At 41.5% G+C, this 15,372-nt stretch overlaps 1 protein-coding gene across 1 annotated transcript in view; it reads left to right on the forward strand.

The window, feature by feature from the left end:
• Positions 1-14,681, forward strand: part of LOC129756369 (cysteine dioxygenase type 1) — a 45,188-nt gene extending 30,507 nt beyond the window's left edge. The window contains exons 3-4 of the mRNA XM_055753226.1: positions 13,761-14,230; positions 14,336-14,681. Coding sequence (XP_055609201.1) covers positions 13,761-14,230; positions 14,336-14,340 — 475 coding nt within the window. The 3' untranslated portion in view covers positions 14,341-14,681. The remainder of the gene's footprint in view (positions 1-13,760; positions 14,231-14,335) is intronic.
• Positions 14,682-15,372: the final 691 nt, after the last annotated feature.

Here is a 15,372-nt window from a genome sequence, read left to right on the forward strand (position 1 = left end):
TCGTCTCGAGACGGTCTCAGCGTCTCCCATTTTCTTCGGGAGACACTGAGACCGTCTCAGGTTTCCAACAACAACAACAGACAACAAAGTTCGTCTCATAACAAATATCGCAGTTCATGTTGCCTAGTGTGGACTATAGGCTTAACCCTTTCCTTCCCATGGTAGCACAGGTGATCCACAAATTTTCACAGCTCGCATTTTAACTGGGCGCTTTGGATCAACACCATTTTCTCACCGAATGTGTAGGTATAAGTGAAGAATCATTGCACGAAATTTGAAGAGAATCGATTCACTAGTTTTCGTTTGGCAGAGCAAAAGCTGCACTAAAGTCGGATTTTTTTCGAATTTAAATCAAGTTGTGATTTGATGTTCAATAACTCAACGAGTTTTCATAATTATCCACAAATAAAAATACTGACGTGCAGAAGATTGCCCAACCAAGCAGAATCAAATGATGGTTTACTTAGATTTCAACTAAAACACATAAATTTTCGAATAAGTAAAGTGGATCACTGGTGATACACTGGGAACGAAACGTACTTTTGTTCTTTTGCATCTTCTCATCAATACTCAGGAAAATCATCCCGTCAAAAAAAATTCTCGCTTCAGGATAGTTATTTCATCCGCTAAATGACCACATGTCTCAAAATATTTGTAAAAGTTTGTTATTTTTTCCGAAAAACAGCATGTTTTGTTTTTCTAGCGCAAACTGTCATGGCGGCCATTGTTCAAGCCAAAAATGAAAATTTCAAGAATTTACATTATTGGACTTCTGAACGATGAGTATACCAAAGAAATATTTTACAAAATAGGATCGTTTTAGTTTGTGATCAATGAGGGGATGAAATTCCATGTATTTTGCAATTGTTTGTTGTTTTTCATTTGCACCCTATGTGTTGTTATCTTCCCAATGGAGCATATATGATCCACCTCAAAACCCACAATTATCAACTGGATCATTAAAGTAGCCTAAAATTATGCATCTTTTGTTTTAGAACTTCCATTGTAAATCAATATTTCTATTTTTAAAACGTGAAAAACCTCGTGGGAAGGAAAGGGTTAACAACACGCAGAAATACCAAACCACAAATAGCAATCTAGTTTACACTAAAATGTAGGAAGTTTAGGTTTATTGTGATGTAAAATTATACACAGTTTTGATTATGTCATCTCAAAAATATGTCTTTTTAATTCAATTGATTGAAATAATGAATGTGTATTAGTGAGCTTGTTGTTTAAATTGTATTTGATGTAAAATTAGATCTTTTCATGATTAGGATAGAAAAAAATTAGGTGTTCAAGCGTTTCTGTCACCATTAAATTTATAAAATTTTTGGTGTGTATATAGTTCGTGCACTAATAAACCACGCGAGTGTCTAACGGCTATCGAGGGGCTTGTAACTGTTCGGTCGGCACTTGAACTCCCAGGGGGAATTCCCACCAGGTCTCACCACAGCACAAAGTGCCCCTTGGGGGTTGTAACGTAGTCGGGGCACGGACAATTGCACGACCTGATGCACTCACGGGTCACCGGTGTTCTTTAGGAAGGCTGATGGTGATTAGCGACACTGGGGAAAAGCTATTGTCCTGGGGTTCCCTTCACTAAACCACCTCGACCGACCAGCTGGGGAAAAACGGCGTGAAGACTTCCAACTGGCCGTTGGAATTTTACACGGATCACTACCGGATCGTTTATAACGAGAAAGAGGGGGTCAGGGCCACCCAATTGCGGATTTGAACGGATGTCACTTTGGACGTGTGACTGCGCAGTTGCTCCTCAACCTCGGACCGGAACTTCATCAAAAAAGCCTCGCGTCTTGCGAGCTCCTCCTATTTATACCTTTCACTGAAAGGCATGCCTCTCATTTGAGCCCTGTTCCCATTTCCCGTCTGTGATGTTCTCGTCCCCTTCGATGACAGCAACATGACAGGAACAATACAGGAACTGACATATAGAGGGCTGGTGTCTTATTTTCTAACATCTCTTTTTATGGCGTGCATTCCATAACATAATATACTAAACAAACAAACTAATACCTAACAAATAACTATAAACTAAATGAATAAATAATAAATGCGAAAATGAATAAATATGCAAATGAATAAATAAATAAATAACGAAAAATTAAAAATTAAACAAATAAATAAATAAACAAAAACTAAATCCCTAAGTGACACCAACCGATTGCTATTAAAACTAGGACAAGACACCACACAAACATGTAGATATCTTATCCTAATTTTAGACATTTACGAACAATAATTTTTATTTACAATATTTACAAAGTTTTCATCCAAACTGGCCCAAAAATCACAAATTTTATTGTAACCATTAAATGAATGGTTACAATCTTCCCGGAGTCGGGGGTGAAAAAACCCGAGGACCAATGCATCGTGGTGGCTCCCTTAGCCTTAAAATCGCAACATATTCTAGAGTAATTGAGTCATAGCCAACCAGAGGAATCTTCCCATGTCGTCGATTCTAATGCCGGGTCACAACACACCATGTGTAATCGCGTAATCTACCGCCGCTCCCTTAGCATTAGAATCGCAACATATTCTAGGGTAATTGGGTCATCATTGCAGAGGAATCTTCTCACGTAGACGATTTTAAGGCCGGGTCACTAGTCACGGTTGCAAAGGTCCTGTCTCGAACGAGGGTTTTTTCCTTGGGTTCTCCGCTGATTAACTTCACAGAAATGTAACGGAATATCCTCATAGCCATTGTGAAGTAAGAGTGCAAGCACTTCACATACCGTGGCTCCCTTGGTCTTCAATTCGCAACATATTCTAGAGTAATTGAGTCATATCCAAGCAGAGGAATCTCCCCATGTCGTCGATTCTAATGCCGGGTCACTATGCACGGCAGGAATTAGCGCCTTACCTACCGCGGCTCCCTTAGCATTAGGATCGCTACATTAATTTGTTCATGCTTGCAGAGGAATCTTCTCACGTAGCCGATTTGAAGACGGGGTTACAAAGCACGGTAACAATGACCCAAGATTTTTCCCGAAAGACGCCCATTTCTGTTCGTTCCTCAACGGAGTCATCCCGAACTAGTCGCCAAAACAAAGTCTTCCCTCCACCAAATCACGAGTCCATAATAGGAATTACTGATCACTGACTACCATTTTGCGTCATCTCAAAAAAATTCCATCTTTCTCTCCTCTGATCCAAATCGTTTCTCAAAACCAAAAGTGTCCCCCCAATCATTCAGTGTGCGATCTCATCCAGCAGGCTCTCAGGAAATTAAGAGATCATAAATTGCCAAGACACCTCTTATCAAATGTTTTTCAATACCAGACTTGCCGTGACGACGTACTTATTTCAGCATTTACCCTAAATTAGCCTAAAATAAATAACTAAACTACCTATTTCTAACTTTTGATCTTTCATACTACCATTCATACTATCATTCAACCTTCAATCCCTCTAACTAACCTCCAACACTTAATTACATTATTACTAACAGAAAACTTAAACTTATTCATCAGTTTCAGTTCGCGCGCAACTGAAACGATTGGCTTTATTAGGAGAATTACCAACTCGAAACGTTATTTCATTTATCGCTCAATTTTGAGTGCAAAATAGCGAAATAACGCAGAATTGGGTTTAATTCTTTGATCGTGTGTAAACATCGCATAAACTGGCTGCGTCCTGAGCCAAACTGAACGAAACTCGCTTTCGTTGATGATGACAGCTGGTTATTGATGATGACGGATCGATGAGGACGTGGCAAGCATACGTCAGTCGTAGGTGGTTTGTTTCGGTTGGATCAGCATGTGGTGGACGACGATTGGACAAGTTAGAGTAAGTTGAGAAATTTCATACAATTTTAGTGTTGTTTCCTGACAAAACATGATTTTAGGTGATGTGGAAGCCGACCTTAGTATACTCCTAGTCGATGACTTGTTGGTATCTTCGGAGGAAATGGAACATAGGTAGGAGATTCGATATTCTCGCTGTTCGAAAATCAACTTGTGTGTTTTCAGGTTTCCATCATTTGTCGCTGACAGTGATAGATCGCGGCTGAGGAAATCTTCTCCCGAAACTTGCGCATTAAGCACTATAAATGCACCAATTTAGGCTGGAGATGTTCCAATGCAAGGATGAGAATTTTGGGCCCTTTCGCGAAGCTAAATAGTGCCTCCCGCAGTGCTCCTATGTAAGGAAGTGACTTCCGACGATTACACCCGGAAAAACCAAAATCTTGGCGGTAGTAGGCTGACGAATGAAGTTAGCTTAACCTAAAATGGAAAATTGCCGGTGTATACCATAGAGGCCCCAATTAGGCCCATTCTCCGGATTGGAATGTCACCAGGCTGGATGCGTTCTCCGCAGTGCTGCGGTGTCTGGGAGTGACTCGACGATTAGGACAACAACCAATTCCTTCAAAAGGAAGAAGCTGGTGGTTGAAGTTAGCCCGCCTCTTGACTGGTGATTTGCCTAGGTAAGAAGTTTTTTTTTTTTTTTTTTTTTTTTTAATTCACGCTTCCTCAGAGTGGTTGTCCAGCGGCTATGCTGGCTTTATGTGGGCCGCAGGCCAAACCCCTAAGTTCTTTCCATCCAGATCTTCGAGCTCGTACGAAGATGTTCCACGCAAACTTTTAATTCGGCAAGGTAGATATTGAGCTCCATACTTGGAATTGTAACTTTCCCCCGCGTTGGAAAGTTTCATATTTCGACGATAGACTAACTCGCCTTTGGAAAACGGTTTTGCGGGACGTAATCGTAGATTGTAAGTTCGTTGTGAACTCGCGTACGCTTTTGCCAGGTTTATTTTCACCAATTCGTAGATGCGTGAAAATAGTTCTTTTCGGCGCTCCTCGAACTGCTCGGACGATAGCATTTCATCGTGGCGAGCCAGCCGATAGTCTATTCCGAGTTCTGCGTACTCATGCCCATGAACTATGAAGTAGGGTGTAAATCCAGTAGGCGAGTGTATACTCGTATTCAAAACCATTTCTATTTCAGCGATTTTAGTGTCCCAGAGCCTTTGATCCTCTTTGACGTAGGTTCTGATAGCAGCGTTGATGGTTCGGTTCACTCTCTCTACGGGGTTCGCCTGTGAATGATATCGTGAATTCAACCAGTGTGTAATTTTGAATTTGTCTAACAAGGATTTGAATTCTTTTGACAGGAAACTGGAACCGTTGTCGGTTATTATAATTTCAGGAACCGAATTCTTTAGAAACCATTGTTCTTTTAAAATTACACACATGGTTGAACTGGCGATTTTCTTCACAGGCTGAACCAAAACCCATTTCGAGAAGTAATCCGAAATCACCAACAAATGCTGATTACCTTTACGACTTCGAGGAAGGGGACCAATAAAATCGACCGAAATTATTTGCCAGGGTCGATCCGCTAGTCGCATTTTCCCCATTTCGGGTACTGTGGCGACGTGAGATGACTTCACCTCCTTACAAGTCGTGCATTGTCTAACAAATTTACGAATTTGAGCTGCCATTCGCGGCCAGTAGAAACGCTGCCTGATCCGTGCTAACGTACGCTCGTATCCCGAATGAAACGATGTGATGTGGGATTCTTCAATAATCCTCGAGATGTCCTCTGTGCGCGGTATCAATTTCCATTCGAAGTTCGAATCGTGTGGAAAGTCAGGTACTGAGATGTACTTGAAGAGGTTATTATTTTCGACCCTAAAATCGACAAATTCATCCGGTTTACTCACAACTTTACGCATCATGGAATCGTACCAAGTTGTAGGTGAGCCGTCAATTGCTGCAATGCTACGAGAAAGTGCATCAGGGACAATGTTTTCCTTGCCTTTCCTGTGCACTATTCTCATATCATATTGCTGCAGAATGAGCGCCCACCGACTACAGCGAGATCCGACCTTCCACTTTGCGTTGAGTATGTGAGTAAGAGCGGATGAATCGGTAATTAGAGTGAAATGATACCCTTCAATGTAACCCCTAAATGCATCTATCGCTAGCATAGCTGCCAAGGCTTCCTTTTCGGCGGCATGGTAGTTTTTTTGAGGTGTGGTTAGTTTGTGGGAGTAGTATGCTATAACACACTCTCCGTTCTCCTGCTGCTGCGTTAACACTCCGGCTACCGCTACATCGCTGGCGTCGGTCTGGATAGTGAAAAGGCGGCTGAAATCTGGACTGGACAGGATGGGTGAGGAAATCAAAAGCTCCTTAATCCGGACAAATGCACTTTCGGCGTCTTCATTCCAGCGAACCAGCTTCGATTTGGTTTGCAGGAGATCAGTCAGAGCTGCCGTGGTTCCGCTGAAGTCTGGAATGAACCGCCGGTAGTAATTGGCCATTCCAAGAAACCTTCTGAGCTTTGTTACCGTCGATGGCCGTTCGTAGTCTAAAATCGGTCGTACCTTCTCTGGATTCGCTCGTAAACCTTCCGTTCCTAAGAGGTAACCTAGAAAAGGAACCTCGGAGACCCCAAATCTAGATTTTTCCCGATTGATGCTTAGGTTGGCTTCACGTAGACGACGAGAGATCTCCGTAAGAAGCTGTACATGATGCTCGAATGATTCTGTAACCACGACGATGTCGTCGAGGTATACAAAAACATTCGGTTCCAGTATACCATGACCCAGCACGGAATCCATGATTTTGGCCAATGACGCAGGACTGTTGACCAACCCGAAACACATCCGGGTATACTGGAACAACCCTTTACCCTGCACGCTGAAAGCTGTGTACCTTCGGGACTCTTTTTCTAAGGGAACCTGTAAGAACGCTTCGGACAGGTCTATTGTAGACAAATATTTTGCCTTTGGTAACTGACTTAATATTCTTCCAGGGTGGGGTAGAGGGTAAGCATCACGGACAGTTCTTTCGTTGATCTTCCGTGCGTCTAAGCAAAGCCGAACCTTGTTGGGTTTAATGACCGGCACGCAATTCAACGACCAGTCGGACTCGCTACGCTCAATGATGCCAGCCTCGAGCAACCGTTCCAGCTCGACAGCTACCAACGCCTGGGTTTTCGGAGACATCACGTACGGGAATTGACGAACTGGTGGCTTGCCTCTGAATTCCTCCTTCAAGACGATCCGATGAGTGGCCATAGGAGTAATGGTGAGTTTGCCTTGACCAGCTGCTAAGAAACTCTTTTTAATTTCCTCCAATTCTCTTTCTTCTTCTAGCGACAAACCTTCGGCGGACGAAGAAACCTTTTCCAAGAACGCTGCATTCACGGAATCTCCAGACAACATAGTGGGAACGATCTGAAATTTGGTCCAAAAGTCCATCCCACAAATGCAGTCGATGGACAAATTAGCCACCACCAGAGTGGTGATGACTTTGGTTCGTCCATCAAACCGGATTGGCAGAAAGGCCTGGCCTAAAATTTCTATCGAATCACCACTTGCTGAACGGAGATCCAGCGATTTGGTCAATGGATTCAATTTTTCGTGTCTCGACTTACGGAAAACATTCTGATTGATCAAAGTGTAATTACTGCCACTGTCTAAAAGGGCACAAACGGGAATGTCGTGGATGCGAATATCTACGAATGGACGGTGATCATTCAGGAATGGATATGAAATATTGCAGATTTCAGTATCTGCGGAGTAATAATGATTCGGGACCGTTTCCCAGAACCACGGAGGAGCTGACAAATCGTGCGAAAAAGAAGTTACGCCTGGCGTTCCTGCGAACCGCGGTTTTGGCTCGCAGTACCGTGGTTTTTTAAACAATACGGACACATAGCAGTCGGAAATCCACGAAGCCCGCATTTGAAGCAGACAATGACGGGTGGTTGACGGCAAATTGCTGCATGATGTCCCTCTCGATTGCAGTTGTAGCACCGATTTGATGGAGGTGGCTTGTGATTGTTTACCACCATCTCCAGGGTGAGTTGAGGCTGCGACTGGCTGCCAGATGATTCCCCAACTGCTGTAGATTTACTGGTCATTTGCCGTGACGGGCCAGGTAAATTTTGCGCGAACTGGTTCTGGTTCTTCGGGACAGCATTCGCTGTAGGACCTGCTGAATTACCCCTCGGATATGAATTAGATTTCTGCAATTGCTGAACCGGTAATACGAAATCAGAGTTTGACGGCTGCTTTTTGGTTTTCGTCGATCTAGGCTGCTCCGTATCTTGGTCTTCGATCACGTGAACCACCTTATCCGAGCCGAACACCTTGCTGTATGCCGAAAAATTAAGCGCATCAAGCTTCTGACCCGCTGAAAGTAAGGATTCCAAGTTCAAGATGGGAATGAAAGCCATGAACTTCTTGTAGTCCATTCTCATGTTTTGTTGGAGGATTTGGATTTTCTCGAATTCTGGTATAGGGGCGCTCATCGTGCGGATCAGCTTCTCTACCTCGCTGTAGAATTCGTGAAAGGATTCCTGCTGCCGTTGACGCCTTTGGTACACCTTCATTTTAATGAGAGCGTCCAAGTCTGGGTGCATGTACGTCCTGCGAAGCTCGAAAACTAGGTGCTGCCAACTGACGAGGCGGCCCAGGGATCGCTGTGTCATGTACCATTTAAGGGCAGATCCAGAAAACAAATGTACAGCCGATTCAAAAAGCTCCTGATCGGACACCCTTTCAGCCATGGACAGAGCATAAACGACTTCCAGGAATTCATTCAGTTTCAACCCTTGATCGTCTCCGCTGTACTTTGCAATATTCCATTTGGATACTGGCAAAGTATGTCGGGAATGAAAAGGTGTCTGAAACTGATGCGAAAACCCGGGATTCCCGTAAGGTGATCCCCAATGTCCTTGAGGTTGACCGGATGGTCCCTGGTACTGGCCTGGAAATGCGTTATATTGGAGCTGATGCTGAGGAGGATTCGGATTTGGACAATTGTTTAACCAGGAATTTGGCTGTCCGACATTATGTGAAAAATTCACATTGGGAAGGGATTGATTCGGGTTGCTAGGATTTAAAGGAATTTGATTGGTAGGAGTGGGATATGGGTTTTGAGGATTGCTAGTGTGGTTCAGATGAAAGTTTGAAATGGTGGGCTGGGTGGACGGAATATTTGGAAGTTTATTCTCACTGTGAGACTGAGAAATATTTGCTGTTAGGTATGGATAAGGATTGGTAGTTTGATGGTAAGATAAATGTGGGTGAGGATAAGTAGGATTAAGGGAAATTTGAGGGAAAGAATTGTTCTGAAAACTGGAGATGGCAGAAAAGTTTTCAGAGTGATTTCTGAAATCCCTTTCCAGTGGGTTCGAAACATTGAACACTTCTTGTTCCGTTTGAGTCTCAACTTCTCTTCCTTCTTTTCGTTTTGCCAATTCTTCTTCTAGGCCAACTATCCTCGCCTGCAAGCTGTGGATCCAATCCAGGTCGTCCTGGCCCAGAACAGAGGGTGATGGAAGCTCGACCTCCGTGTTGGTGTTTGCCTCGGTGATAGCCTGCGATGGATTTTGGACAACGATTTCTTGCGATTCGATACCCGGTGGATCGTAGACAGATTGCATGAGTTGGACTAATTCAACCAACACATTTTGCATCTGTGTAAGAAGATTAGGGGAACCTCGTGACGAACACAGAAGGGTAGCCACTCGTGTACCCACGTGGGCTAGACGGGCTAAGCAAATCCTTTTCTGTGCTTCGTCTGAAATATTAGATTCTAAAAGTTTTTTTAACTGTTTAAATTTAAGCAAACAAAGCTCCCTCTCATTTTCGGGATCGCTTCTGAGACTTAGGGCACTTAATTTTAAACCGGATTCTTTCTCCCTTTTTAAGGCATCTCGCAAACATTTCCTTTTCCGAGATAAATCCAAACCTGATAATATCACGTCGCGACATTTGAGCTCTTGCTCGAGTTCATCTTCCTCCAATAACTCCACCCGCATGACTTGATACCATTTCACCAAGCGATCTATCGCTTGATTGAAACTCAAGTCCTCCATCATTGACTAACTCTAGCTTAGGAAATAATAAATTAACTAATTGGTTGATTTTGGATATGTGAGCTGAAAAAGAAATATGCTACTTATGTGGGTGACTTTGGGTTTCTTTAAACGCCAAGAGGTAAGCAATATCTGGTATGAACACAACTAAATGCAAGATTAGTCTTGGCAAATATGAACTTATAATTTTGCTGTTGGATAAGAAGGTACTTTAGAATGGTTAGTAACAATTTCAGATTGATCAACAATTCGGGAGAAGAGTATGGTTTGTATAATAGTAATAATCAGTCGCTGTAATCAGTGAATTTTCATCCCCAAAATTTCCTCGTGAAATGACTTTGAAAAAACTTGCTTCAACGACTACGCGATTTTAATGAAGTTAAATTTAACTGAATTTCTCCGGGAGACCAATTAGAAAAAGGGATTTACTTCTGGTCTTGGAAGTAGACCACTTTTTCTTGATATTTTTAAAATAAAAATTTAAATTTGATCAAAAATTTTTACGTTGGGCGCCAATTGTTAGAATCGTTTTGACCCTACTTCCCTGCGCTAGCTCAACAGGGGAAAATGTAATGATCACCGGAGAAACTTTTACATCAATAAGAACAACAAACTGTTAAAATAGTGATTCTTGGGCGGACTTTTGAAACCTTTTTAAACTTTACGAAACAAACAACAGGAGAGAAATATTCTTGATCTTTCAGGGAATGCACTTTTATTAAAGAAAGACTCAACAATTTGGATGAAAGGAAAAGACCATACATAAATTTTATTGAAGGAATATTTAGATTCTCCTTTCTTTCGTATTTCGTTTTCTCAAACTTTTAGGGAAATTTTGTAACAAAGAGAATATTTAAGTTTGTGGGGTTAATTTTGTACTTGCGCTTTTTATTTTTAATTTCGATGATCTCGTTGCGGCCGTTTCTCGGTGGTCGACTCGTTGTGGGACATCTACTGGAACGACGTAACGGGATCAGGCGAAAACTGGAACAGGACGGAATCCGGAATCGCTCTTCGGGCAATTCCCGCAACTACTCGGCCTGTTGGGCGTAGGCCTATCGTTCACTACACGGTCCGGGGAGCTATATAGTTCGTGCACTAATAAACCACGCGAGTGTCTAACGGCTATCGAGGGGCTTGTAACTGTTCGGTCGGCACTTGAACTCCCAGGGGGAATTCCCACCAGGTCTCACCACAGCACAAAGTGCCCCTTGGGGGTTGTAACGTAGTCGGGGCACGGACAATTGCACGACCTGATGCACTCACGGGTCACCGGTGTTCTTTAGGAAGGCTGATGGTGATTAGCGACACTGGGGAAAAGCTATTGTCCTGGGGTTCCCTTCACTAAACCACCTCGACCGACCAGCTGGGGAAAAACGGCGTGAAGACTTCCAACTGGCCGTTGGAATTTTACACGGATCACTACCGGATCGTTTATAACGAGAAAGAGGGGGTCAGGGCCACCCAATTGCGGATTTGAACGGATGTCACTTTGGACGTGTGACTGCGCAGTTGCTCCTCAACCTCGGACCGGAACTTCATCAAAAAAGCCTCGCGTCTTGCGAGCTCCTCCTATTTATACCTTTCACTGAAAGGCATGCCTCTCATTTGAGCCCTGTTCCCATTTCCCGTCTGTGATGTTCTCGTCCCCTTCGATGACAGCAACATGACAGGAACAATACAGGAACTGACATATAGAGGGCTGGTGTCTTATTTTCTAACATCTCTTTTTATGGCGTGCATTCCATAACATAATATACTAAACAAACAAACTAATACCTAACAAATAACTATAAACTAAATGAATAAATAATAAATGCGAAAATGAATAAATATGCAAATGAATAAATAAATAAATAACGAAAAATTAAAAATTAAACAAATAAATAAATAAACAAAAACTAAATCCCTAAGTGACACCAACCGATTGCTATTAAAACTAGGACAAGACACCACACAAACATGTAGATATCTTATCCTAATTTTAGACATTTACGAACAATAATTTTTATTTACAATATTTACAAAGTTTTCATCCAAACTGGCCCAAAAATCACAAATTTTATTGTAACCATTAAATGAATGGTTACAATTTAAGGAGTGTATTCGGAAAAAAATGCAACATGTTGACGTTCTGTCAAGTGGTTTTTGCAAAGGACTGAAGCAACTGTCAAATTACATACAAACGGACCGTACCGACTTTTTGGAACCAGAACGTCAGTTCCCCTCTGATTTCAATGGCATTTTGGTACCGAAACGTCAGTGCGGTACTGAAATGTCAGTACGTAAATTTCCTTCTCTTTCAGCCCCTTGGGTTTTTGAGATAGTGTCCGATGGAGAAAATTTTCGACTTTAGTTTTTGAGCACTACGGGCGCCATCTACAATGTATACTATGAACCCCACCCCCCCTCTCCCCCTTTTTCTTAAAATGGCTATTTTTTCTTTACGTTTTAAGTTTACTGAAGCATAACCTTCAAAATAACTCAAAATTTTAAATTTTGTCGAAGTTATGACAAATTTAGGCAATTGTCCTCGTTCGGCAAAAAAAACACCATATTTGACTTTTTATCACTTTACCACAGTTTTCGCGCAATGGCACGATTCCTGTTCCGACCAAAACAGAATATCAACTTTGTTAGACTTACTGAAGTGCTATGCAGGGAAAATGGTCGCTTTTGAAGGAAGTCTTCTTGGTATATTAAGCCATTTAAATATTGTGTCAATCGTTATGAAACACCGACTGATTTGCAGCTTCCACAGATCGTCAGCCCCCTTAAGTACTAGTGATAATTTTTTTTCTCCTTGTTTATCTCCGGAACATCCAGGACATCCAGACTTTCCAACGAAAATTTTCTGCCTGGAAACCTGCCAGGTCCTGCTATAGGTTCGTTTAGCTGTCTATCGCGACATTTTTCAAAATATCTCCCGTTAGCGCTCCAAATATTTTGCGCACGATTTGACCGCCGTATTTTGTTTATTATACCGGTAGGCAGCTTTTTTACCTTTATTAAACGAGGTTTATTTATTGATTTAAAATAACACCAACACTAGAGGTGTTAGGCAATCTTGAAGAAAAAATTTAATTTATTAATCTAAATAAATTAAAATTCACTTCCTAAAACATAGGCAAAGGGTGGTCCAAAAATAGGAAATGAATCCTTGACCCGACAGAAGCCGTATTTCTGATCATTTGGTGAGCTCTAAGAGGTCACTCAAGTTAATATGGAAATTTGGCTGTACAAGCATAGTTTTCCTACTCTTGACGTAATATCACATAGGCTTGAGATGGACAAACCTCTCTTCTACCCTCTTTTTTTTCGTAACTCGTATCATCTAGGGATCTTCCAAAGATATGTCTGTTAAGTATTAAGTTGTCAAATTACGTGATGTCAAATTTCCGTGCAAAATAACCTAATGAGCTGAAATTTGCCAAGGTATTCTGGCAGGCCAAGGAATTATTTCGGCCCCTTAAGTTTTAATTCCGGATCATACCCATGTTTTTGGGACCACCCTAATAGGCATAAAGAGCTATAAAGTGACTGTTTTGAATATAGTTTCTATAAACGCCTATGTTCAAAAATATTCTTTGACTGCACTTTGAAACGGTTAAAAAGTTAACTTATTATAGCTTCATTATGCTCCCCATTTTGGAAAACAAATTAAAGAAGCACACTTAAGAGGCCCGGCCAAATTATCTTATCGGCCGAGACGATAAAGCCATAAGGCACAAACAATTTTGATAAACTTGTTTACCACCAAAGTGGGAATGATCATATCGCGAAGCATGTTTTCGACCTTGTTCCTAGCCATTTTACGATAGCCAGAAATCGCGATAGAACAAATTTAGGACAATTAGGTATACCTACTTATATTACGTATTGTTTGTTGTTTACAGGTACACCCGCAATCTGGTCGACGCTGGCAATGGAAAGTTCAACCTCATGATCCTATGCTGGAATGAAGCTCATGCTTCGGCCATTCACGACCACGCCGATTCGCACTGTTTCATGAAAATGCTCAAAGGCGGTCTGACTGAAGTTCGTTTTGCGTGGCCCAAGAATACGGCAATCAACGAGGATCAAAACGCCGACATCGGTAACGGAAACGAATCCGGAGAGCGGGAATACGATGGTGATGAACTGGAGGAAATCTCCCGCCACACGATGGAAACGAACGATGTATGCTACATCAACGATACCTTGGGGCTGCACCGGGTAGAGAATGCAAGTCACACGGATGTGGCCGTTTCGCTGCACCTGTACTGTCCACCGTTCGATTCTTGTTCGATCTTCAACAAACAAACCGGCAAGCGTACCAAGTGTAAGGTCACCTTCTGGAGCAAGTTTGGCAAACGCGAACAGCAAGGTACGTAAATTAGCATTTTCAATTAAAAAAAACTAAGAGACATTTTACTTATTTTTACAACGAAACATACTTACCAATTCCTGGTCGTTTTTCTTTTACTTTCAGAATGACGCATTCCAGTTATACCTATAATAACTAAACATCACCCAGCATGATCTTTTGTTAACCGTTTGAGAGCTCACACTCGCGATGAAAGTGCTCAACTATATCATAAGCGTACTAGATATATGTAGCGCTACACACGGGTTATCGTGGTAGCGAAATTTACACTGAGAAGTAACCAGCGTATAGAGATAATACACTTAATTGAAACTGGCATAATTCTTGGCGATGAATTATCATTTGTGCATGTTAAAATAAGTTCCATCGAAAAAACTGGTGCATTTACTGTTGAAATTGTATACGAATTAAGGTATAGATCGAGAAAGTAACAATAAAAGACTTCCACGTAGCTCTATACTTAACGATTGTATCCGAAAATGATTTCCATACACAAAAGGACCAGATAACCAAAACTCACATTACGGCTTAACTCTATTCTGTCCCAAATTTTTCAACCATTAGAGCTCCAGGAGTTTACTTTGACACTCCTGACTAAAACCGCTTCATCTCTCATATTTCACAGAGAACCATATTTCTCAACCAACTAGTAAAAACGGGGCAAGTGTAAACTTGAATTTTTCTTTAGTTAATTGATGCATCTTATTTGATTTCTTATATTATTATATAAAAATAAATTTCACATTTCAGGCTAGATATGCTCAGGGTAACAAAACAGTACAGTAATAGTCAATATACCTCAGATTTGGTCCTCAATATGTTGAAATTCTATGATTTTATACTAGAATTGGTCACCCTAGCAGTCTTTTCATAATTAATCCAACACTATCGGTTGAAAATGAATGTAATTGAACAGAACAGCTATTTTATTCATAAAAATTCTTTGATCCTCATAAAAAATATAATCATTAAAAAAAATTTTATGAACTTTTCAAACAACCAGCTGTGGTCTGTAAAAGCAAGCACTTTTATCGTTTCAATATGAGCTCTCAATCTATGTGAATTCATATCAATCAAAAGTTTTCCAATACGACTTCAACAAAATGAGTTATCTGTGATGCAAAACACCCACTTTATAAGGA

Source organism: Uranotaenia lowii, chromosome 3 (assembly GCF_029784155.1).
Source record: "Uranotaenia lowii strain MFRU-FL chromosome 3, ASM2978415v1, whole genome shotgun sequence".
In the NCBI taxonomy this organism is placed as follows: domain Eukaryota; kingdom Metazoa; phylum Arthropoda; class Insecta; order Diptera; family Culicidae; genus Uranotaenia; species Uranotaenia lowii.